The sequence below is a fragment of the Enhydra lutris genome, unplaced genomic scaffold (assembly GCF_002288905.1).
Source record: "Enhydra lutris kenyoni isolate GAN:26980312 unplaced genomic scaffold, ASM228890v2 scaffoldscaffold3, whole genome shotgun sequence".
NCBI lineage: Eukaryota > Metazoa > Chordata > Mammalia > Carnivora > Mustelidae > Enhydra > Enhydra lutris.
In genome coordinates this window covers 7,501,626-7,529,602 of record NW_019154087.1, presented here as the reverse complement: position 1 = coordinate 7,529,602, position 27,977 = coordinate 7,501,626, and the positions used below count along the sequence as shown (strand labels likewise).

General features: G+C 35.3%; 1 protein-coding gene across 1 annotated transcript in view; it reads right to left on the bottom strand.

Annotated features, from left to right (window-relative positions):
* Positions 1–3,189: 3,189 nt before the first annotated feature.
* LOC111155539 (ankyrin repeat domain 50) overlaps positions 3,190–27,977 on the bottom strand; it is a 33,126-nt gene continuing 8,338 nt past the window's right edge. The window contains exons 3-5 of the mRNA XM_022515740.1: positions 12,668–12,897; positions 6,439–9,989; positions 3,190–4,817 (exon numbers count right to left, since the gene is read on the bottom strand). Of these exons, the coding sequence (XP_022371448.1) occupies positions 6,442–9,989; positions 12,668–12,897 (3,778 nt within the window). The 3' untranslated portion in view covers positions 3,190–4,817; positions 6,439–6,441. The remainder of the gene's footprint in view (positions 4,818–6,438; positions 9,990–12,667; positions 12,898–27,977) is intronic.

Below are 27,977 nucleotides of genomic sequence, written 5' to 3'. Positions count from 1 at the left end.
GGGACTTCCTGGTCCTCTTCTGTGCATATGCCACACCCACAGAACATCGTCTACAATATCCGATTTCAGTTTCTTTAAAGTAGAATGGAAAACTATTCACAAAAGAGTTAGGAGGACTGATATTTAGTGAGAAAGTTGACGGCTTTAGGTTTGGATATACTGAACTTAGTGTTTTTAAAACATGCATGCAGTTTTTTAGCAGGTATTTATTTGGAAATGCATAACTTGCCTTTTCCTACGGGAATTAATCAAAATTATAGCATTTCTTTTTTTGCATGTATACAGCGTTTATGTTTGTTATGTCTTTACCCACCTACTAATGGGAGTTATTAAATCACCTCAAATCTCATAAAATCACATGATTTCTTCTAACCTCTACCTTCACAATAATCATTAGTTTCAAACACAGGTTTATCCTTAGATACATGGTTGTGACCTACATCTTGATCAGGGGGATGGTTAAGTAGGTACGTTCAATTTGTAAAAAAAAAAATATAGGACAGCGCCTTAAGATTTGTGTATTTTCCTGTATATGTTTTAGTTTAGCATAACTTTACAAACAAAATGGGAGTAACACACATTAAATGTGTACAGTAATTCTTTGGGGACCTATTGTTACCTCACTTTTAGACATGTAGAACAGAAATAGGTAAAAACTCTAAAACTTCTTCTAAATATTAGAAGTATATTCTTCTACGAATATGTTTCTTGTAATTTAAATTTTGTCAGTGTGGGTAATGATTGTGTACATTTAAGAATAATCTAAATATGCAGTGAATTTCAAATGATTCCATTTTAATACTGGATAATTTTAATAATTTTTTAATTTTACTCTATTAGCAAGGTAAGCCGGCAGAAGTCCTATCTTGAAAGTAAGATTAGTGCATGTATTTGCTTAATGAGTGAAAATTTCCCCCAAACCTAGAGTATGTATCACTACTATTAGTTGGAATCCTTCCAACTACTAGGGCAAGGGATTGAAAACCTTAGTCATTGCCAAGTTCTCACTGTGCATTTCTTTGGACCACCAACTAGTGAACTCCTTATGTTTTAGTCAAGCAGTCGGTTTCGAAATTCTTCTAAGGATACCACCCCTTTGTGCTTAAACATTGTTAAAAAGTTTTGAGTCAGATTTTTTATTAATCCAACACATTTATAAATGATATATGGTAATTACTACAGAACTCTGTAATTATCATTAAAATACTCCAACAGAATACCTTGCTGGCCTTTTTAGAAACCCCTCCCTGGAGTAATACATTGTCTATATTCACACACATGCACAGACATATATAAGGTGTGTTCTGGTGGGAGAAGTGGATCGCGAAGTGACTCAACTTTACTGAGTGAAGAATACGCACAAATCAATGATCATACCTGCAATAAATCCCACACTATCAAATGTGAGATGGCCATAATATTCTATCGACCAAGGAGCTTGCATGCACACAACTGACTGGCTTACTGCAATTTCCGAGTCATGAAGCCTGACACGGTGAACTATGGTAGTTCTATGGTTATCAATCAGGGAAGAGAGAAAAAGAACACTAAGTCCTCACAGAAGCTTTTAGAAGACATAAAGCTAGATCTTTTTGTTTTTCTATCTTCCTTTGTGAAGTTTTTATATCTCATATTTTTTGGTAAAATGTTTACAAATTCATTTTCTCCATATTTATTTAAAATAAATTAACTTAAAACCTACAGTTGTTTTCACTGTAAACATGTCATGCATGTTCTGTTGGTTCAAGGATAAAATTAAAACAAGATATCCTCTGTAGAGCAAATATATTTATTATGCACTTTCATATACATAGGGATTTTTGCTTAATATAATACAAGGAATAAAATAAAACTTTTACAATGTGAAATTCAATGTACACTTTAGGCTATTTACATACCCCAAACCAAGGAAAAAATAAAAAAGAAAGCATTTGTCTGCAACTACATTTGCTGAGAAGTGTAAATGGAGAACATTAAGCAAAACACATTTGCATAGCCAACAATATTGAGAAAATTATTTACTCCTGTTTTTAAAGTAGTGAATTATTTTTGGTAAGGATTCTAGTAGGGGTGGGGGATAAGGAAGAGAGACAAAAGATACTGGCTGTATTTTGCAGTACACAGGAGTTCCAGACAATTTTCCTTCCAAAACCTTTCCTACATACAGATTTTAATTTTTCATTACTATATATTTTTTTAATCACTTCCCTTATCATCAACTCATGACTTAGGGAATGGGCGCAGATGGAATGTAAAACAAGTTACAAGCACATGGCATCATAGGTGTGTTAGTGACATCAGGTGATTTACAAAATTTAAACATCTTGATTTTTAAAATAGCTATTTAGGCATTTTTAATTGAGGGGACTGTTTTTTACTCTTCTTCATGAAGCAAATGCCGTTTTCAGTCATATTTTTAAATCCCCCACAAAAACAAATAGGCAAAGTGGGGCATCTTCAGCACCCTTATCATCCTTATCATCCTAACTAAAAGCCAGTTCTGTCCTATTCCAAAACACAATTAATACAAAAACATCCAAAGGAATACTTACTTTTGAAAATTGTATTTTCCCAACAGATTTTCTTCCTACCAACTGTTTCAAGTGTACATAATATGGGTATGAAAACATTCAGCTCTTTGAAAAACATAAATCCCTTATGTAATGAGTCATATTGTTGCCCTTTGGCCACAAGGTGCATTTTTGTAAAAAAACAATAAAATTAAATAAATACAATTCCAATAATTCAAGGTTAATAGAAAAACTGGCAGCTTTCAGGGTTCTCTTTCTAAAGAAAAATACACCTAATAAGAAATTAGAGCTTCATCTTCTACAGTAATGTAAATGTACTATATTTGAGAAATGAGTAAGATTGGTTCTAATAATAGTATGTATTCATATTTATCAATAGAATCATTAACACTTTTAAGGCTACTTTGCAAGAGTCCTATTAAGTGTATTTAATAAATGTCCCATAGGGACGAAAATTCAATACTTGAAACATTCACATTCGAGTTATCAATATTGCCATGTCACCTTAATAGCGAATGAACTTCTCTCCTATTCCTGATTATGACTTACCAATGACAAAATGCGTTTCGCTGACTTTAAAAAAATAAAAAACAAAACCCTTACATGAAGATTCAAGTGAAACACTTATCACAACCAATTACACGTTTCTATTTCTGTGAACAATGCATCACATTATGTGTTCTTCATATATGAAGATGGCATTACTGACCTCTTTTACTCAACATTCTTCTCCAGTAGTAGCAGTGTTTTTGTGCTGAATCTCCAAATTCTCTTTCCTCATTCCTCTTTCTTATCAACAGCACATGGGAAAAATAGAATTTCTGGGTTTTCTAAAATTCACGGGGCTTATTCAAAGATCGAACCTACAACCATGGCTCCTCAACAACTCTAACCTTTCCAGACATACACACAACCCAGCTAAGCCAGCCTCACTGGTTTAGAGTCCCTCCAGGCGGCCAAGGCTGTGGGTCCCCTGCTCATTTGAACCAGTCACCTTTTTTTTTCCTAGTCAGAGACTTCATCTTTAACCCCGCCATCCAGTTATCCTGTGAGCAACTGGCCAAAGAAGAAAACAGGAAAGAGTATGTGGACAGAAAAGTGCAAATCCATCACTATCGTTTACCAAGTATCAATAAAAAAATACACATGTGCTATGATTGACAGGTTAGTGGTGTCGTCTTTGAAGGACCGCACATATTACATTCATCAAAACTATTCATCCAACTACCACTAAAACTGACTCAGCTGATTTGAGAGGGGGCTATTTTGGTCATGCAGTGATTTATAAGATAGAACCAACTGAGAGAGAAGCCAGCATGAAAATCTACACTGGCAAATTGTATTCAACTGGACAGAAGAGATTAAGTGTAGTCAGTGAATTGTTCAGGGATCAAAAATCTACCCTCAGACAGCTGCATCTCCTTCTACTTACACACGCCCTGAGGCATGGCTTTGTCCCTGAGAATTTTCATGCCTCAGGAATGATAGTCTGTCTTCTTGGAGGTGGAATGACAAGTGAGTGGAAGGTGAAATTGCATCCCAGTGAATGAAACAGAACTTTGTTCTGATTATAGTCTGCTTTTTCCTCTCTTTCTCTTTTTCTTTTTTTTCATCTTTAGCCAGAGATTAGGAGGATTCTACTGGGAAATCCAAATTTAAACTACTCAGAGCAGCTCCCTAAAACACTAGAATTATTTTTAAAAGATCTGTCAACAAACCATTTTCACTTCAATGTGGCATTAAATAGAAACACATTTTTCAACCAATGCTGAAGGTGTACTGAACATAAAATAGTTGCATGATTTATTTTATTGAGCAACATTTTTAAAGATACAAGAAACAAGCCATACACTACAACAATGCAAATGTGACTGAAACAATATGCTTACGTTTCATTCGCCACAAAAAAGAAAAAAAAAATAAATACAAAGAACACTGCCTTTTCGTACATATTTGATCATGGCACATGCACATTTATCAAATCTTAACTTAAAAATTTTTTTAGCTTTTACCAGGGAACTGCAGTATATATCTGCATTCAAAAACAAAAGTGCTTATTCTTGTGTAGTGAATACAAAGCACACAAAATGAAATTTTTTTAAGCACAGAGGGTTACATTGAGAAGGCAGCCTTACTATTTAGGCACATTACAGTAATTAAGGTAACTGTACTGCAGATATCACATTCTTCATTTTTTTTCAGCAAATCAACAGGCATTTTATGATTTCATCCAGTAGCTGAAGAACCACTCCAATCACAATGTCTTCTGTTTCACAGAATAGGAAACTAATGCAAAAGTTAAAGAAAAAATTAATTTCTACATAATACTTATTATATAACTACATATAGTTTTAAGACCCTATATAATTATATATATATATATAGATATATATATACACACACACACACACATACATACATTTACTATGTAAAGCATAAAGTGGACACACGTATTAGAGATTCATTATTCAACTTATAAATCACTTTTAAAGAATCCACAAAATGTTTACCCTAATTCATGTGTTTTACTGTTTAACATATATGTATACTTTGCTTTTACAAAAGATGTCATGAGAGTTAGAGGGCTGTACCATCGGAGTTGAATATTTTAAAAATAAATCACATTGCAGAATGAACTACTTTACACAAATTATTTTTAAATGATATCTGACCAGTCATCCATCAATTCATATCGAAGGGCTTTACTATTAGAAAGCATAGCAAGTTTATAATCTGTAATAATGCTTCACCTGAAATACCCCAAAATATAGCTCCAAAGACAAAAAAAGAAAAAGGAGGAAATTTCAGTTTACTAAAGAGTACAACTTTGTTAGAAGATGAAAAATGATTAAGCAAAGTGGGATAAATATACTTGTAGTATAAATTAGCAAAGATTCCTAATGAAACCTTTGGATTTATCTCTAATGAGAGAACTGTGCTTCTGAAAAAGTATCTATTATATAAAATTAGGCATATATTTTCCCATTAACTTCCCCTATATAATTAGTGAAACATCCATTGTGGTGGAAAGAAGAAAGTTTTTAATAAATAGGATTTATTTTGAGGTTTACACATAAAATTCTTATGTCTGAATATACTAAGTTCTAAATATCCTCTTGCTAACACATCCAACTTATCATCTTTCCTCACCTATTCTTCGTGTGTGTGCAAATTTTACTTGGGAGTTTTTTTTTTTAACTTGGAAGGTTTTTAAGAGATCTGTCATAACAAAAATTACCTTTTGCTGATTAAATCTTTGACTTCCTCCAGGGTGAAAAGGAAAGAAATTAACACTGACTACCTATCTACTAAGCACTACACACACTATTTTATTCAAACCAAAATGTGAGGTTTACCGAAATGGTCCTCTCCCCTCTTTCCATTACCGTCAAAGAACTTTGAAGTGGGGAAATGACGGTATAGGAGGAAATTCTTAATCTGAGATCCATTAAGTAGTATTATTCATTCATTCATCTATTCATCCTCTCATTCATTCATCCATTCACATACTCAATACATTTTCACAGAGAAACGACTACAGGTCCAAACAGTATTCCAAATACATGGAATACGTCAGAGAACAAAATAGATAAAAATCCCTACTTTCACAGAGTTTACATTTTAGTTGGGAAGAGACAAATAATAAACATAATAATAAATAAAATATATAAAGTATACTAAATAATAAGTTCTTTGGATAACAAAAAGCAGGAAAGGAAAAAAGAGTGCTGGTGGCAGGACAATCCGAATTCACAAGGATGCTAAGGGAAGGGCTTGTTGAGAGAGAGGATGGCATCTGAATAGATTAGGCGAGGGAATTGGCCATGTGACTATTAGGGAAAAGAGTATCCTTAGTAGAGGGAACCATACTTTTGATATTTTATTCTCTATGTTGATGAAATGTTACCTTTTATAACGGCGTTTCCTTTTTATAGTTGAAGCTAGGGTCAGAACCCTCAATCTGAAGCTTCAGGGCTTGTTTAAGGCTTAATTCCGTCTCGGAGGAAGGATACCCTTCTAACACCTCCTGATGCCCCCTGTCTTGTATTGTCCGCGGGACTGACACCCTACCAAGAAAAACCTGGTTGCTCTGAAGATGGTAATTCGGATTGGTCATTATCCCATTTCTCTTCTTCTGCTCCCCACTTTGTTGATGAATAAGAAATTGCTGTTGAGATCGACCAATTTCTTGCTGAGTCGAAGGTACCATAATTTTGCACTGCGATTCTGCAGGCATTTGCTTAGGTGGCACATTTGTCCCTGATTTGGTGGTAGGCCCTCTTTTATCGAACTGAGTCATCTCATATTCTAAAACCTTTGGCTGTGAAGAATTATTTTGTTTAGCTTTTTTCCCAGCTGCCCCAGATTTGCTGGAATTTTCTGATTTCCCCCCTTTGTTTGTTTTAGTTGACTTCAAACTGGGCTTTACCTGACTCCACTCAAATTCACTACTTGGTGAATTATGGCTCTGTCCCAAGGACTGTGTTGTGGAAGACGGGGAAACAACTGACTGTCGACTTCTACTGCGTGGCAACGAATGCTGCTGAATTTGTTCTGTAAAGGACAGGTTATGAAAGCTATCAATTGGCACTGTTTGAGCTGTTGCTGTAGATGAAGTAGTTCTCAAAGATGAATTTTTTGAGCTTTTCAGGGAATTGTTTGACAACGACGACTTCTGACGATCGACTGTAGAATCTGGAGATTCTGAAGGAGAACTGAATGCATGAGCTGGCCCATTAGGTAAACCACGCAACGAAGGCTGCATGTCTCCTCCACCAGTACTTCCAGAGCTATTTGATTTAATTGTTAATGACTGCATTTTTGAAGACACCGACTGCAGAGGTTTTTGCTCCATTGTATGCACAGGAGATGGGGAACAGCCGTTCAAACTAGATGCACCATATTTTTCTAATAATTTAATTATTTGAGAATGTCCATTTTTGGCAGCAACACGCATAGCAGTGCGTCCAAATTGATCAGCATGGTTTGGATCAGCACCGTGCTCTAGTAAAACCTGCACAACATCAATGTGCCCTTCCTGGGCTGCAATACAGAGAGCAGTTGCACCCTGATTACATGTATGATCAACTATGGCACCATGCTCGATCAGAAGCTGAACCACTTTTACGTGGCCCTGCCACGCTGCAGACTGCAAAGCAGATCGCTTTTCGTTATCTGCGGCATTGACGTCAGCATGGTAGGTTATCAGTACCTGTACCATTTCCAAATGGCCTTGCCAGCAGGAAACATGAAGTGCTGTCCTTCCTTCAGCATCACTTGCTTCTACATTTGCACCATTTTCTAGAAAATACTCAGCCATTGTAAGTTGGTTTTCTAAGGCCAAAATATAAAGCGTAGGCCTCCCATCAGCATCTTTGTAATTAACGTCAGCTCCATGGCTAAAAAGCAATTCAACAATGTCTCTATGCCCTTCTAATGCAGCAACCCGCAGTGCATTTCTTCCATCATAACCTCTCTGATCAATGTTGGATTTATTTTCCAATAGTATTTGAACACAATCATAATGACCCTCTTGCGAAGCTAATATGAAAGGTATTCGTCCATCGTTATCGATCTCGTTTGTTCTAGCACCTTGTTCAATAAGTGCTTCACATATTAACCTGTGACCTTCAAAAGCTGCCATATGCAAAGGTGTCCATCCGGCATCATCTCTGTGATTTTCATCTAACCCTCTGTCCAGTAGAGTTCGTACTACCTCAACATTTCCTTGGGCTGAAGCTATGCTGAGGACTGTTCTACCTTCACTATCAATGCTATCCACAGCTGCACCCCAAAACAAAAGCGTGTTTACAACGGAGGCATGGCCCATAGAAGCTGCCGCTAAGAGGGGTGTACGACCATTGTTATCTGTGTGGTCTACATCTGCTCCCCCTTCTAGAAGCAAGTCAACCACATCGACATGTCCTTCATAGGCAGCGACCAGCAGTGGAGTCATGCCATCTTTATCACAATGATCTACTTCAGCACCTCGATCAATTAAAAGACTAACAACTGATGCATGTCCTTTACTTGCAGGCACACAAAGTGCAGCTACAGAGAGTGCAGTCCTGCCATCAACATCCTCGTGATTCACTTCTGCTCCGTGGTCCAGGAGGTGTTCCACAATTTCTCTATGGCCCATGTATGCTGCCGCTATCAGTGCAGTTCTACCTTCATTATCAGCTTTGTTGACTTCAGCACCATGTTGTAGCAAATTCAGTACAATATCCTCATGTCCTCCCCAAGCTGCGGCTCTCAAAGCTGTTCGGCTATCAGCATCCGCACAATCCACTTTTACACCTGCATAAAGTAGTGCAGAAACTACCTCGGTATGGCCACCCCAAGCAGCAGATCTTAATGCTGTCCAACCATCTTGATCAGTATGATTAATATTTGCACCACACCCAATCAAACAATTAACCACCTTGGTATGTCCTTGTCTAGCAGCTAGGGTAAGTGGTGTATGTCCATGGGCATCTTCAATCTCTAAATCTGCTCCCCTGGAGACAAGTAAATTCACTACATCAAGATTGCCACTGTATGCAGCATTAGCCAATAATGTTCTCCCATTTGAGTCACACTGATTCACTGATGCTCCATTATCTAATAATGTCCGAATGGAATCCTCTCTTTCCAAGGCTTGTCGGACTATGCACGATGTGCGATCATCTTCACTGTTAACGTGAGCACCAGCTTTAACCAACAGCTGTAGCACTTCTTGTTCCTTGGGTATTAAAGTAGACAGGGAATCTCTGACAGGTGTACCATTCCATATCATCCAGAGAGCTAACTCAGCTGTCTCTAATTGTAAGTTTGAATTAATTAAATGCAATGCAAATTCTTGTGCTTCCAATGGTGTTAAATTCTTGGCTTGACAGGTATAACTCATAGCCAACATTCTGTGTCCTTCTGCTGCATTACATAAATACTTCTGAGTGCAGTGTTTCACATCCAGAAGCCACTCTGCAAAACTATAATGGAACAGTATTTTAGTATTTCCTAGTCCATCAACAAGAAGTTTGGAGAGGACATCTAACTTACGTTGAAAGTCTTCCAAGGTTAATGACATATTTTTAGTCCATACCGCATGATATAATTCCGTTATGGTCAAAGGCCGGCAGGCTGCAAGAATCACATTCAAAATGGGCTGAACTTTTGCAAACTGTTTCCTTACAAAAAGTCTCTGACACAGCCATAGATAGAGACCATTTAGAGTTCCTGGGATGTCACGAATCTCTCTTAACATAATAAAATTTTCTACAACTCCATCTAGAACTCGCTCTAGATAAAGAAAGCATCCGCTGCTTTTAATGTGCAGTTGATTTAACATCTCTGCAGTTTCTTTTGTGAGGTGTTGTCGCAAAGCTTCTTCTTGATCTAAACGATGAAGGATGTACTGCTGAACATCCTTAACAATGTATGCCTTCCGAAGGTCATCTAAGCTTATTTTTCGAAAACCTAAAGAGACAAAAGTAGATGTCATCAATTGAAAATGATTACAGAAGCCACCATATATTTGAAGAGGATGTCTTCAATATATAATAAACTAATAAGCAAAGAAATCAATAATAAATCAATACTAATAAATTAATACCTATGAGTGTGCGTGTGTGTATACACACACACACATATATTTTTTTTTAAGCTTTGTTTATTTGAGAGAGAGAGAGCATGTGCGGGTGGGGGAAAGGCACAGGGAAAAGAATCTTCAAGCAGACTCCTCATTGAACACAGAACCTGCCAGGGAGCTTTGATCCCATGACCCATGAGATCATGACCTGAGCTGAAACTAAGAGACAGCTGCTTAACCAAATGAGCCACCCAGGTGTCACAATATCTATGAGTATATAAATCAGTTCTCTCTTCCTTCCATAAAAACCACTAATGGAAGATAAAGTATTTCATTTTCTGATCTATAAAAGGAACTATTTCTTATTCTATTAGTAGCTCAGGGCTCCTCTCAATTTTAATGACAAGAGATACTAAACTCAACATTAGAAAGTCTTACATACATATCCATGAAAATACCTTAGTAAGATTTTCTGAACTCCCAAACGACTAAGGAAAAAAGGTTGCCAGAGATAATAATAACACTTGCTTATTTTTAAGGCTAATCTTTTTCACAGTAAAAATTTATATATTTCCATCCATATACCTAAATGTACACTAGCCTTAATGATGGGACTGAATATTTATATCCAATTAAGAGTATTACCTATCACTGCCTCTGAATTACTATTATAAATACACTTTCATAAAGAATACACACAAAATGCTTACAGTTTAAGAAATAAAGCTCTTCCAAATCTAAGTGTTTAGTAATATGTACTTAGATTGAATAAATTATTATGTTCATCATTAATGACAGTTACCTGTTCATTAAAACAGAACTGAGAATACCTGTTAATAATTTGATTTTTAAGTTAACTTTACTAAAAACACTTTTTTTAAAATTGCAACTCCTAATCATTATATATGCAGTTCTCTTATTATGAATAAGCACAATTTAATACATTGCTATACAAAACACTTTAACACATTTTTACAAGGCTGAAAATTCTCATCATTTTTAGGGGAATAAAAACAGGATTTACTGAAATGTTGGACCATAATCTGTTGAACCACTTTTGTATTCTTACTGAAAATATTTCCCAGGGTATGAAACTTCTTAGGGCTACTGACAGTAGAACGACAGAATGACAGGATGTGTGCCAGGATTTGTAACCTGTTGCTCATTGAAATTATTTATTATCCTGAAGAATCTTTGAGGGTAGGGGCTAGGAAAATTAAACCTAAAAGTAAAACAATAAAAAAGTCAAATAAATTCTGGCATGTTGATACACTAGTAAATTATGTAGCCATTAACATAGTTTTTTTTTTTTTTTTTTAAGATTTTATTTATTATTTGAGAGAGAGAGCATGAGAGGAGAGAGGTCAGCGGGAGAAACAGACTCCCTGCCGAGCAGGGAGGCCAATGTGGGACTCGATCCCGGGACTCCAGGATCATGACCTGAGCCGAAGGCAGTCGCTTAAACCAACTTAGCCACCCAGGCGCCCCTAAAATAGTTATTAAAAAAAACAATATAGTGATACTAAAAGGCTTATAAATGTTAAACTTTATTAAAAAGCAGGAAATCAAATTGATATAAGTATGATCTCAACTAGGTAGGATAACATACACAGAATTTAACACATAATGTTAAAGAGTGGTTATTTAATACTTTATCCCTGAAAGATGTTAATATTTGAGTATCCTGTCATTTAAAGCATTTTCTATATGGAGCATGTATTATTTTATAACCAGATATAAATAATTATGTATGAAGATCTCCAAAAATATTTGAGGATTAATTTGTGCACAAAACAGTTTCAAATGGGCTATTTCCTTCAGTCCCATAACATGTATCAATTGCCATTATCCCACAATATTATCCTCATAGGCAGTCAAGATTCTGCTTAAGGGCCAAAGTAATTTTCATTAAATTGACTCTAATCTGAAGCCATCAATAAAAATGCTACTGGTTAGTGTACTGAATACATCAGGAAAGAGAAAAATCTCTTCCCAACAATGTTAAATCCTCAGATATGAGTGCGTGAAACTTATTTAGATCCAGTAAAAATATTAATGTTCTTTCCCTAAGGTGATATACCTACCAATTTTAATTCTGAATGCACTCATTTCAATTCAAAACCCATAGATCACAACTTAAAACAACAGTAAAAAGTAGAAAGAAATATGGAGGACATTGGCAAGGGAAGCTGATAAAAGTCTAGGAAAAAAATGAGTAAATGAAAAAATATGCTATGCTCATGGATGGAAAGAAAGCATATTTCGTATTTCAAACTTCTCTTACAAGTTTTAACTAAATTTAATTTTTTGTTTATATCATTAATAGTTAGAATTTTTAAAAAGTATGGTATTAAAGTCAGTCCAGAGGAATAAAAGTAAAAGTATATAATTCAGAATAATAATATTGGTGACAATAAGGTCTGGGAAGTAAGTGTACAAAAAATAAAAAATATTAAACCAGTATGGCATTTGCACAAAAATGCCAACAGACAGTTGAGAAGATAAGACAGTTTAGAAATATATCAATAACACATCGATATACATACATGGCAGTAATTGCACTTACCGGTAAACATTTTAGTAACAGCCTTACTCTGTTTTCGGGCAGAACACAGAAGCAATAGCCATGGTGGAAAGAACTCATGGTGACCAGCCAGAAGCTCTGCAACAGTTCCAGATAAGCTGGTAGACGTTTGTTCACCTTCAGTGATATTACAACCTTCATCAACAGAATCAACAAGTAGATAGAGGCTTTGCTGGGGAGGCTTCATTCCCAAAAGAGGGAGGAGAACACATCTGTAAAACACACCCACATGAACATTTTGAATGTTACTGGCTATGACATTTAGTTTCTCATTCAGACATTAGTAATACAGGTTAGAAATATGTGTTAAGAATAAATAAATTAAGTTTTAGATACAAATATTGTACAAGTTTCAGTTTCTTTAAGAATACTAGTCCTAAATAGTTCACATTTTTAGTAACAACATTTTCCACAATAAAGTGTGTGAGTGAGGGAGTATATGTGTGTATGCATGTGTGTATTAGTAATTCAGCATAATTAAGGACAGTAGGAATTTTAGGAAACCACATTTCAATATTCCCATCCTGATTTTTTCAATCACCAATAAAAAGCTTGAATTGCTTATAACCAAGTTAAAATGTGTTGCAAAAACTCCAACCAACCAAACAAACAAACAAAAAAACAACCAACTTTGGGGCCTACTTTAATAACAAGAAAATATCAAGTGTCCCATACAATTTAGAAATGTTTCATTACAAAATTTCATTTCATCTTACAAAATGACTGCAGCTATACTAGCTTGTCACGCACAAATTTTGTTTTAATGATGGTACGAAGATAAATTCCTTATAATCTAGGTCCCATTTGGTGTATGTTCACCTTTCAGTGTTAAAGAACAAATTATTACATTTAATTCCACAGAACAATGCATTTCCGACTCATAATTTATATTGCAGTTGAATAGTTGAATATAATTTTTACAACTAAAACAATGCTCATTCATTTTCAACAAATATTTACTTAAAGCATGTCATGTGCTGAAAATGGCATTGAAAGGGACATAATCCATTTAGTTATGAATACCAAAAATTTACAGATAATCCTTTCTACAACTCTCTTCTTAAACTTCCAATCCCATAGCTACCAAGATCTAATTTGTCACTATGTCCTACCAGTATTTCTTTATAAAAATCTCTCAAATCCACCTCAGTCTGTAACATCACCACCTTACTCCACACTACCAACATCTCTCTCACCCGGACCACCATAATCACCAGTATGTACTGTATGTTACATGTCTCCAACCACTTCCCTGTAGCTCCTACTGCAGCCAGAGCAACCTTACAATACTACTCCAGCCACACTAGCCTTCTTTCAGTGACTTTTATTAGATACAATTACACAAGGACCTTTTCATTTTTTTTCTTTTTAAAGATTTTGTGAGAGAGAGAGAGAGAGAGAGAGAGCGGGCAAGTGCACACAAGCAGTGGGAGAAGTATGCTCCTTGATGACAATCCATCCCAGGATGCTAGGATCATGAGTTGAGCCAAAGCTTAACCGAATGAGCCACTTAGGTGTCCACACAAGGACGTTTTCTTTTGCAGTTTTCTCTGCCTGAAATGTGCTTCTTTTCTAATGTAATTAACTCCTCCTTAATCTTCAATTTTAAGCCTAAGAGTCACTTTGCCAAGACTGAATCCTTATGCTTTCAGAGCATTAAATATTTCTTTCATAACACTATCAAATTTGCAATGTTAGACTTAATAATTTAATATCAATAATCCTTATTTCTTCCTTTACACTCAAAGCATCAAGAAAACAGGGGCCATGTCAGTTTTGCTCATGAGTGTATCCCAGGACTTAGTATAGTGCTGTGACCATAACAGATCCTAAATAAAGACTTGACATTGTTATAGTCTAGAATGGAAAATAAAGAACTTCAATGCCTTGTGCTCAGTGCTATGATAAAAAGCAGTAGCATTACTAATGTGACTGATAAATGACCAACTCAAGGGAAGTAGAAAGGAAAGGCAGAGGATGTCAAAGAAATATTCAAATATTAGGTGCTCAGATGAATTGTTTTTAAAAAAACAATTATAATTCTCCAGGAATTATAATAAATTTTACAATAAATTATAATTAGGAGGAAGAAGGGCAATATTGCCAGAAGGAATATGTTAAATTTGGGAAAATTTACTGTACCTTATGTCTATATTTCCTTTATTATAAGAACAAAGAAGGCTGATGAATAACAGGTACTACAGTAATATATATGTCATAGTATATAACATACCCTAGTATTGTACCATAATCACTGCGAGATTACCATAATCACCGTGAGAAATAACACACAGTGCTATGGGAGTACATAGTGGGCCAACTTAACTTATTTTTGATAGGGATTGGGTGGGGGAGAGCTCAGGGAAACAAAAAAAAAGAACCTTAGGAGAAAGAGCCAGGGTGAGGACAACACACAAGACAAAAAAAAAAAAAAAATCTAGTTGTGGCAACCTCACCCTTCAGTCTTGAAGAGGAGAAAGACCACTGAACAGAGTATGGAAGAAAAGTTAGGAAAATGCATAAATACTGGGTTTTATAAATTTATTATGAAATTTGGACTATGACCTAAGGATACTAAGGAGCCACTGAAGTATTTTAAGCAGGAAATTGATACGTTTATATTTGTATTTATAAAGATAACTGGCTATATTTGAAGGAAAGCCTGATGAAGGGTAAGTCTATAAGGGAAGAGTGAGATGGAAGGCCACTGCTTGTAAAAAAAAAAAAAAAAAAAAAAAAAAGTGGGGGGGCACCACTGCTAATTTTAATTCATTGTTTTACATACTTTAGGCACTTTACATAGCCATTAACTCATCTGATTCTCACATAAACTCTTTAAGATGGGTACTATTATAATACACATTTCCAGGTGAGGAAATCAAGGTACATGAGATAAGTCATTTGTCCAAAGTTAAAAGAAGGGATTCAAGTCTAAGCTTGGACTCCAGAACCCCCAAGGATGGACCATTAATCCATTTGCCTGGGACTGTCCAAGTTTTAAGCAATGATTTGAGAAACTAGCTGTACCTCCTCCCCACCCCCAACTTCTGGGCAAACCGGTAGTTGGTCACCAGGGTTTATACTCTTAACTGCTAGGCTCTACTAATTATAATTATATTATAACAAATGCTATGAGGATTTGAGGGAAATCTGGTGGGTGAAACTGATAGGATTTGATGATTATTTCACTGCTTTTGCTTACTCATTGTTTGCCCTTCTTTTCCTAGTTTCTTACAATAGAAACTGAAATAACTGTTTCATACTTTTCTTCTAATATAATCCTTCAATACTACAAAGTCACTTAAGTATTTTCCATATCATCTGGTTCAAAATAATTTCCCTTTGATTCCTTCCTTGAATTATAGGTTACTTAGAAGTAAGTTGTATAGCTTTCATATATGTTGGGATTTCCCAGTTTTTTTATGTTATTGTGTTATTATCATTATTTAATTCAACTGTCATCAGATAACATACTTTGTATAACCTGCATACCCTTAAATTTATTAAGATTTGTTTTGTGGCCCAGATTATATCTATCTTACTAAATGCTGTATGGACACTTGAAAAGAATGTGTACTCTGTTATTGCTGGGTAGACTGTTCTACAAATGTCAATTAGGTCAATTTGGTGATAGTATTGTTTAATTGTTCTTACTGATCTGCTGTTTATTTGCACTACCAGTTACTGAAAGGGGAGTGTTAAAATATCAGAAGGTATGTGTGGATCTGTCCATGTCCTATTGCAACTGTATTAGTTTTTGACATTTTGAAGTTGTGTTATTAGTAAGAAACAATTATGACTGTTATATCCTTCAGAAATTCGCTCCTTTATCATTATGAAATGATCCTCTCTGACCCCTGGTAGTATTCTTTTCTTCAAATTTTACATCACCTGATATTAATGTAAGCTTTATCTTCTGATTAGAATTAGCACAGTATATATTTCCTCACTCTTTTTCATTTAAGCTACATGTCTCTTTGTATACAAAGTATACTACAGGTAACATATAATTAGATCTTACATTTTTTCACTAAGCAAACTGCCATTTAATTAAGATATTTACCATTTAAATTTAATATGATTATTGATATGGTTCAGTCTAAGTCTACCATGTTCTTGTACATACCATTCTGTAATGTATAAGCACATCTGTAACATATATTACTAGGATTACAGTTGGTAGGTTAAGGGGCATACCTATGTATACTTGACAAAACACTCTCCTTAAAAATTACAAAAATATATATTCCCAACAGCTATGTAAGAGTTCCTGTTTATTTCTTACAGATACATTAAAAAAATGGCATCATTGTAGTTTTAATTTACATTTTGCTTATCATGAGGCTAATCACATTTACAAATGCCTAGGAGTTATATTTCTTTTCTTTTCTTTTTTTTTTTTTTTTAAAGATTTTTATTTATTTATTTGACAGACAGAGATCACAAGTAGGCAGAGAAGCAGGCAGAGAGATAGGAGGAAGCAGCCTCCCTGCTGAGCAGAGAGCCTGATGCGGGGCTCGATCCCAGGACTCTGGGATCATGACCTGAGCCGAAGGCAGAGGCTTTAACCCACTGAGCCACCCAGGCGCCCTATATTTCTTTTCTTTAAGCCATGTCTTTATATCTGTTTGCCCATTTTACAAAAGACTGTCAATTTTTCCCTTTTGGGGACTCCTTAGTATTAAGAAAATACATTTGTTGCTAAATTTTTTCACTATTTATTTTTCCTTTTGACTTTTTAATATTTTTTTTTGACATGCAGTTTCTTTTTTTGTTTTTATACAGATAATAATATATCAGAGTCTTTTTTTCTTTTATGATTCCTGAGTTTTATGTCACATTTCTGGGAGGGCCTTCCCAACTTGAAGCTTAAAAAAACATTTCCTCATGCTTTCTTAAAAAGCTTTAAACATTTTGTTTTTCTTTTTAATCAAATTAATTCTGACATAAAGATGTAACCTAGGATTCCAATTTTGTTTTCCACATGGCCCCAAAGATATCCCAAAACTATTTATGAAATTATTTCTCCTATTGATCTGAAATATCTCTTTTCACAGAATAAACCTTCATGTATATATATATATATATATATATATATGTATATATATGTATACATATATATATATGTTTCATTTCATTCCATTGTCTTACCATCTTTTCTCTAAGAACTTTTTTTTTTAAAGATTTTATTTATTTATTTTTCAAAGAGAGAGCAAGGGAGAGCACAAGCAGGGGGAATGGCAGGCAGAGGCAGAGGGAGAAGCAGGCTTTGCTCCAAGAAAGAAGCCTGATGCAGGACTCAATCCCAACCTGAGGCCAAGGCAGACGCTTAAAAGTGACTGAGCGACCCAGGCATCCCTCTCCCTTTTATTTCTGCTTCATGCAATTGTTTAACTTAGGCAATTGCTTATCAATTATATTTTCATTTAAGGCTATATGCTTGGCCATAGATTTCTTTTGTTCCATGGCAACACTTTTCTGGTGAGTGTTTCTTGCGCTCTGCTTCTCAGATTCCTTCCTCTTTTGTTCTTGAGATATATTTTTATGTATTTGTGACAGCTCTTCTTCAGAAAGGTAGTTCTCTCTGGACCAGCAACTGCAGCTTAGTATCCAGTGTCCAGGCTTGTAAGAATTCTCCTTATGACTCAGAGTAATAGACATGAAAAATTTCTTTGAGCTTCTACTTCTCCCCAGCCAATTAAGATCAGAAGCTGTGGGGATACACATAAAGCAAGGTTTCTCACCACAACCCTTTCCTGAACTATCCCCAAATGTCTGACTCATTCTTCCCAGCCCTCTTTGTTCTCATTTCTGCCTAACTCGGTCCAGGGGAACTTCTAGCATAAGTCTATAACCTGTCTCCATGTTTCCAAATAAGAGTCTTTATATACTCTTGATGATAATCAGGGTATGCATTTATTATAAAGCATAAATCCTCTGCCAGTTTTGTCTGCATCTCAATTTAATACCAGCATCCACATTATACTGAGGTTTGGGCTTATAGTTCTCTCACAGTTTTACTTTTTTCCTTTTGTACTATTTTCCATGACTTAGTCATATTATAACCGGAAGCCAATCTATGGCTTTAAAAATGTTGAGCTATTTTTTTTTCCAGCCCTAACCCCACCCTAAACTCAAAAGTAAAAATCCCCCAAACTATCTGCTATCTATCTCCTGTGTGGATGCCCATAGGCACCTCAAATTTAATATGTTTAAAGAAGTGATCTGAAGGAGGCACCTGCACCCCAATATTTATAGCAGCAATGTCCACAATAGCCAAAACATGGAAAGAGCCCAGATGTCCATTAACAGATGAATGGATAAAGAAGATATGGTATATACATAAAGAAGAGACACACACACACACACATACACACACACACTGGAATACTATTCAGCCATCAAAAAACCGAACTCTTGCCATTTGCAATGACATGGATTAACTAGAGGGTATTATGCTAAGCGAAATAAGTCAATCAGAGAAAGACAATTAACATATGATCTCACCCAAGTAAGTTCTTCCCCAACTGCCTTTCCCATGTATGTCACTTCACATATCTCAGCATCCCCTAGTTTCTTTTTATTTTTTTTAAAGATTTTATTTATTTATTGGAGAGAGAAAGAGAGAATGTGCAAATGAGAGTGGACAAGCACAGGGAACAGACTCCCTGCTCAGGAGGGAGACCAGTGTGGGACTCAATCTCAGGTCCCTGGAATCGTGCCTGAGCTGAAGGCAGAAACTTAAACCAAGTTAAGCCAAAGTCCTTATGCCAAAATCTTGAGTGTCATTCCTGAGTCCTCCCTTTTGCTGTAGTCATAATGCTCTCTTTTCAGTTCTAACACCAAACATGTATGTTTGGTCTTTTGTTTGTTTTTGCTTTTTTAGGCCAATGCACTTGGTACTCCCTCTGCCTAGAAAGTTCCCCCATATAGAATTCTTTATTCTTTATGTTTCAACACAAATTTGCTTCTGAAAGACATGTTCCCTGATCACCATGTCTTACAAAGACTTCATCATCACTTATTGATATCATCACTTATCTAAACACTCCATCTCAACTGTTTTCTTATTGTCAAATTAATTTCTTGCATTATTTGTGTAATGTTGTTGTAAGGCTGAAATGAAGCTCTTCCACGTCTATCCCCCCTCCCCTAGGACTTGGCTCTCTCCTCCTACCACACTAGCTACTCTTCACATCTTCTCAACCTTTCAACATGAAACTATGTCAATATTCAGATCTTGGATCTTCTCTTTCTTCTTCTCTATTTATGCTCACTTTTTACATTAGTTTATTAATGTCCTTAAGTACCATCTATAGTCCACTGAAATTTACATATACAGCTAGCACCTCTTTTCTGAATCTAGACTTGTGAATCTAACTACTTACTCAACTTCTCTGCTTAGGTATCTAATGTTAAACATATCAAAACCTAAGCTTCAGACCTCTAATCCTCATCTTGTGCTTCCCTTAGTCTTTTCTGCTTCATTAAAGAACAATCCCATCGTCCCAGTTTCTCAGGCCAAAAGTTTTAGAATCGTCCTATGTTTAGGAACTCCTCTTTGTTTTCCTCATACTCCACATCCAACGTGCCTTCAGATCAATTTTAAAAATAATCAAAATAGGACAATTTTCACTACTTCCAACACTTTACCCAAGTCCAAGCACCACTGCCTCTAACCTTCATTTCTACGCTAGCCAGCTACTGATTTCCTTGTTTCACCTTCACCAAACCAGTTCTCAACAAAGTAGCCAACATGATCCCTTAAAATCTTAAACCAGATGATGTTACTACTCTGTTTAAAAGACCTGATGTCTTCCAAACTACTGAACGTAAAAGTAAATGTCCTTACAACAGCCTTGAAGTCCATACACTGGATGGATCCTGTTCTCTACTAGTCTCCTACACATACTCCCTTGCTTACTCTGTTCTAGCCACACAGGCTCCCTTATTTTTCTTGGATTATATTAAACCAGGTTCTACTTCAGGACTTTGCACTTGATATTTCCTCAGTCTGTAATGTTCCTGTCAGAAGCTTCCTTCACAATGCCTTAATCTCCCCTCTGTAAAATAGCAATCTTTCTCCCACAATCTCCCAGCACATCACTACTATTCTCTTTACTCGTCTGATTTTTCACACAACTTTTACTGTCAATTGATATGCTATATAGTATCTTAATATTTTATTTTTCTACCAACCACCCACTCCAACCCAAAAAATGTAAGCTCAATAAACATGGATGACATTTTCACTTTTACTAATATATCCCAGTATTAAGAATGGCATCTGGTGCATTCCTAGTATCCAATATATAATTGTTAAGTGAATGAATGAATTAATAGAACCAAGTAAAAGTGAGAACTCAAAAAATACATACATACATGTCTATATCTCACACTGGTACTATTATAGGTTAATAGTGAAAGACATGCCACCCAACAAATGCCAGTAAAACAATCAAGAATTTTTAAATATTATGACCTAAAAAAGGTAAGATATAAAGGAAATAATAAAAAATATTCATTTTTTTTTTACATTTCAAAACAAAATTTTACAAACAAAATGGCAAGCCACAGGATCAAAGATATTAAAAATAAAAAGCTACCACTTCACGTTCACTTTCTGAAACATAAAGAATTATGAGAATACAGTGTCAGTGACCTAAAAGAGTAATGGAAATTCAAATACACAACACTATAAGAGGATAAACTGATAGAATTTTAAAGCATAGTTTGGTGCTATCTCACAGAATTGAAGATGAATATACATACCTTATGATCCCAAAGTTCACTTCTAACTAGGCAATTTGGAGTCACCCTTCACTACTTCATTTCTAGTATATATCCCCAAGAGAGAATGTTCTGAGAACCACAGTTCTGTGAAAATTTAAAAGCTCAATATATCTTTTGGGGGCAGGGATTGGGGATGGGGGTGGAGAGTGAGAGCACACTCATGCGAGTCAGGTGGGGAGAAAGGGAAAGGTAGAGAAAGAATCTTAAGCAGGCTCCACACTCAAGCACAGAGCCCAATGTGGGGCTTGATCCTATGACCCAGAGAGATTATGACCCCAGCAGAAATCAAGAGTCAGACATTTAACCAACTGAGCCACCCAGGTGCCCCATAAAAAGCTGAATACACCTTAAAGGAATATCAACATCACAACAACAAATGAATTACTGCATAAAGACTGGAATTATATATTGTATAGTAGTTAAATGAATCATGAAGAACCACAAATAACAACATAGATAACATAAAAACAAAAGTTACACAAAAAATATTGCAGCATACTGCCAGCAACACAATGCCATTTATATAGAAGAGTGGTTTTGAAAGTGTGGTCTGAAGATCCCTAAGGGATTCCTATACCTTAGAACCTTTCAGGGTAAGAATAAAACTAAGATGTGATTTGCCTTTTCACTCTAGATCACTCTGAAGGATATGGTGGAGTTTTCCAGAGGCCGCATTCAAAAGCAGATATGATAATCCAACTGTCTTTTATTAAGCCTAAAATTAGAAAGAGTTGCAAAAACTGTAAAACAATGCTCTTAAGTATGTGGTTTTGGGTTTGGTTTTCTTTTTGTTTCTTTTTTTTTTTTTTTTGGTCCTTGACAATATATATTCTTTCACTGAAATGTCACTTATGTTAATATGTGATGAATTTATTATTAAATATTTATTAGTACATATTTTTAAAATTCTTCAGTTTAAATTTCAAATACAACAGATACTGATATATAACCCACAATAACAAAGGTTCTTTGAGGTCCTTAATAATTTTTAAGAGTGCAAAGAGAACATAAAATAAAAAAATTTTGAGAACTGTTGATATGGAATCAAAAATATAAAATATAAAATATTTTTAAATATTAAATAAATATTTATAAATATTAAATTATAATTATTAAATTAAATTATTAAATTATAAATATTAAATAAATATTAAAATAAAATATAAAACTTGAGCATACAACTAATATGTGAATATACATATATATATCTCCCTAAGTAGTCAAACTGCATTTAAGTTAATCAAACTACATAGATATAGAAAGTAAATCCATAAGAGGGATCATCTTATGGGGTGTGAGATCAAAATTAGTAAGGGATACCTGAGAAGGCTTCCAATGTGGATCATTTTTTTCTTTAAAATAAAACAGAAAACTCAGATTTCAAGCAAATATGGTAAAATAGGTAGGTAGAGGCATATTTGTTTTCCTATTTTATTTACTTTCTTGTATTACTGAAAAATTTCAGGGGTAGGAACAATCTATCATTTTCTCCACAAATTCTTTTTCTGCAGCCATTTCTTGTACTTGGTGCCACTAATTTTTATGTTTCAATTCCTGTGAAGCCCATGGTTTGCAAGCTGCTTCTCTCTCTAAATTAGCACTTAATAAACATAGTAATTGAGACTTAAGCTATAAAAAGTTTTTTTTCCTCCTAGTGAATATGAATTTTAAATGATAATCTCAGAAAGATTTATAAAAATTAAACTATTAAACACAGATGAAACTATGGGTTTACAGGAGAGGCAAAAGGTGGCCTCATGATTCACATCATCTAACATCAGTCTGATACTGTTAAAGAGTCTTCCATTTTATAAAAACTAATTTCAACATGCATTTTAAGAGACTACAAATAAAATAAAAAATACTGGTTCCAATGGATTCTTATCATCTAAACTATATAATCTCTCTACATCAATTGCTCCACAGTAAAATATGTACTATTTCAAAACTGAATATGGTAGAGCAACTCAAATTATCAATATGAGCAAATTTATAATGTTTTAAATTAAAATAATTATTCCTCAATTCAAGAAATAGTTACTGAGTCTCTATTATATTCTATGCCCTGGAGATAGAAAGGAAATAAGACAGGCAAGCTGTCTCCTCATTCCAGTAGGTAGGCATAAAGTCAAAGTAAACAAATGCACAAAATAATTTCAGATCATGATACTGAAAATTAAGAAATAAAGTGGGATGGTCTGATTTAAGAAACTGACTGGGTGGGGAGATTTCTTAAAGACTCGATGGAAAGGAAAGGCTCTCTGAGGAGATACTATTAAAGTTGGTTGATATCTAAGTGATATCAGATGAAGTAGTCATATAAAAATCTGCTTGCTGGAAACTGACCTATTTCAAAGCATATTAAGGTAATGATGTGGAAAAAGAGCAATGAACAAGGATGAAAGTGGTACAAGCTGAGGTCAAAGGCTAGGCAAAGAAGGGACCATGTAAAGATTAGACTTTATTCTAAAGGTAGTGAGAAGGCATTGGCAGATTTTAAGCAGGTAAGTAATATGATCTGATACTCTAACTGCTTTGTGAAGATAAGCGAGATGAATAGAGATAGCAACAGGAAGACCATGTTGGGAGGCCAGTGCAGGAATCTACACAAGAAATAATTGGAGTAGCAGAAATGGGGCTGCAGAAGTGAAGGTATTTATTTTACTTGAATTAAAACAAAAGTAGTTAATGAATTGAGTGTAGGGGATGAATGAAATTGAGGAATCAATGATTTCTAAATTTTTGATGAAAAGTATGGATTTCCTATTTGAAATATTATTTCCTTAGCTTTTTTATCATTAGTTATTTTTACAATAGTGGTATATTACTGGTTCCATACCTTTCTCATCCTCTTTGAACTGAGAAGCTTGCCACAACAGGTCCTTCTCACGGTCATAGTAGAAGCAAAGAGGATAAGCCCAACTACTCATGCTCACTTTAAGCCTGTTTGGATCATGTCTACTGACATCCCACTGGTCAAAGCAAATCACGTGGTTGAGCCAAATGGAAAAAGGCAGAGAAGCATACTTCTCCTCTAGTAAAAGGAACTGCAATATCATGGCAAACCCCAAGAATACACAGAAAGATGAAGATCAAAAACAAATACTTCAATCTATAACAATTTCTTTTCTTTTTAAGATTTTTATTTATTTGGGGGTGCCTGGGTGGCTCAGAAGGTTGGGCCTCTGCCTTCGGCTCAGGTCATGGTCTCAGGGTCATGGTCTCAGGGTCTTGGGATCGTGCCCTGTATTGGGCTCTCTGCTCGGTGGGGAGCCTGCTTCCCCTCTCTCTCTGCCTGCCTCTCTGCCTACTTGTGATCTCTGTGTGTCAAATAAATAAATAAATAAAATCTAAAAAAAAAGATTTTTATACATGTTTGATAGAGAATGAGCATAAGCATGGGGAGAGGCAGGCAGAGGGAAAGGAAGCAGCAGACTCCCCACTGAGCAGGTGGCATGAATTGGGTCTGGATCCCAGGACCCTGGGATCATGACCTAAGCCGAAGTCAGATGCTTAACCGACTGAGCCACCCAGGCACCCCAATGTATTACAGTTTTTATGTATTCAAATCATGAGTCATAATTGTAAAAGGTCAGCAGCTTCTGGAAAGCTCCAAATTTTTTTTCCAGATAACAAGTAAGATATAATTAGTTCTCTTAATTAATACTTATTTTTTAAATTAAGCAATTACATGAGCACTTAAGAGTCTATTTTATTACCAATGACTATATTTATTATTATTTTTTTTATTTTTAAAAAAGATTTTATTTGAGACAGAAAGTGAGCACAAGTGGGGAGAAGGATCAGAGGGAGAAGGAGACTCCCCATTGAGCAAGGAGCCTGATGCCTGGCTTGGATCACAGGACCCTGAGATCATGACCTGAGTCGAAGGCAGACACTTAACCCACTGAGCCACCCAGACACCCTTCCAATGACTATATTTAACTATGCATATATATAGTAAAAAACAACAACAACAACAACATTACATTAGAATATATCTGAGATTAGAGGGACACCTGAGCAGCTCAGTTAGATAAGCATCTGCCTTCAGGTCAGGTCATGATCCTGGGGTCTTAGGATCAAGCCCCATATCCGGATCCCTGCTTGCAGGGAGCCTGCCTCTCCCTCTCTTCCCCATTCGTGCTATCTCTCACATTCTTTCTCAAATAAATAAATACCATTAAAAAAAAATGTGTTTCTCAGGTTAGAATAACATGAAAGAGAGAAATTGACTTATAATTTAAGACATTTATGTATAGTATGGTCAAAGACAAAACTAGAACAATGTAGAGTAAATAAGCAATCAATCAGAATATACTTAAAGGTGCATTTTTTTAAATGTTAAGCTCCATAACCAACATGGGACTTGAACTCACAACTGTGAGATCAAGAGTCACCTGCTCTACTGACCAACCCAGTCAGGTGCCCCTTAAAAGGTATTTTTAAGGGCAGAAAAGTATTTACTTATTTTATTTCATAAAATCAAACCGTTTTATCATATGGAAAACATTTGATTTCATAAAAAATTTTTTAAAACATCAAAAATGCTCAGGGCACGTGGGTGGCTCAGTGGGTTAAAGCCTCTGCCTTTGGCTTAGGTCATGATCTCAGGATCCTGGGATCGAGCCCCGCGCATCGGGCTTTCTGCTCAGCGGGGAGCCTGCTTCCTCCTCTTTCTCTGCTTGCCTCTCTACCTACTTGTGATCTCTGTCAAATAAATAAATAAAATCTTAAAAAAAAATCAAAAATGCTAAAAACAAGGTGAAGCAAAAAACAAAACAAAAACAAAAACAAAAAATCTGCAACATACATAACAGAAAGTTCATATCCTCTCCCTCTTTCCCTCTCTCTCTCTCAATATATATATATGGGAAGTTCTTACTAGACACTGAGAAAAATAAGACTATTCCTACTTTTCACATCTCTTACCCACATTAACACTGACTTATACACTTAAAATGTTTCTTGAAACAACAAATGAGCTTGTGTGCTCTGAGCAGTTTTGGAAACATGATACCTACTTTAGATGGAATAGAATAAAATTTTCAAGAACTTTTAATAAAGGTAAGCAGGGAAATTTGAATTTGCAATATAGGTTAGATTATCACAATCTCAGAGAAATGACCTAAAGAAAGCACTATTTTATTAAGGCTAATCGGCCAACTATGAACAAAATGAATTAGAATATAGAGGCTAAAATTAAAAAGATCAACTAGGAGTAAATGAATAAATATTCTAGATGAGGATAAAAGATTCAAGAAACATTCTAAGAAAATGATTAAATACTTTAGAATAAACTAATAGAAAATAATCAAAGAAAACTCTAGAAACAAACTGAGGGCAGTGCTTCTTAAATTTCAACGTGCACTGGATTCACTTAGGAAATGGGTTAAAAGGCACATTCAGATTCAATAGACCTGAGATTCTGCATTTCTAATAACTTCCAAGAGATGCCGATAATATTGACCTTAAGACCACACTTAAGTCTAGGAAGTTAAGAACTAAGAAACAACTTAGATACTAAGAGTCCATTTTCCCAGAATTCCAGATAATGACCAAGTTTCATATTAAATGCTTTCATCCTGTATCCTTCCATCTTGGCAGTTGCTAAAGTTGCATTTTTACATTTATTTTTGTGAATATTTGTCCAATGTGTATTCCCCCCCCAACACACACTTAACCCAGTGTCCTGTTTGGCTCACGGCTCTAGCCCTGACACTGAGTGTATTTCTGGCACCCAGCAGGTGCAGAATATTTGTTTCAGAAATAAATGAATGAGCCAATGAATAGAAACGCTGAAAGAGATGCTGATTTGAAAAAGACAGAAAGGTTAGTGAAGAACACTCTAGTGAAAAGATACATGTTAATCAGAGTGAGGATAAAGGCTATTGATGTAGATTTCATTGCCATCATATTAGATATGACCATTGGTAGCCACATAAGTAAATAAAATTATTAAAGGAGCATGTATAAAGAGAGAAGAACTAAGTAAGATTTGTTGGACAAACACTCAAAGAGAACCTAGAGGGAGAGTGACCAAACAATGTAGTCAGGGGATTTTGAAAGGAAGAAATTACAGATAATGAAAAAAGTTCTAGGACTTATCATCTAAGGCTAAGATAGAGAGAGCAATGAGTTCAAAAACTACACTACCTAAATATCTTTCTGTGGGTATGTATATATACATACATATACATGAAGTCAAACATCAGTAAGTTAAAAAATGAGGTCATAGAAGTAGTACTTGCATATACAAATTCGAAGTATGAAGATTTGGTGGGAAATTTTTTTAAAAATCATTTTTTTTTTCCCAGAGGAACAGAAAACATGTTTGTGTCTGAAAATGTCAGTAGGAGCCAGGCTGGATATATAAACAAATGAAGTGGTCTTGGAATAGAGTAACAGAGTTGGGGGAACTGGTGTGTAGGTCCCATCTAAAGACAGCACTTAACTCAGCTCTACTAAATAACTGATTCTAAAGAATGAGAACCTAATA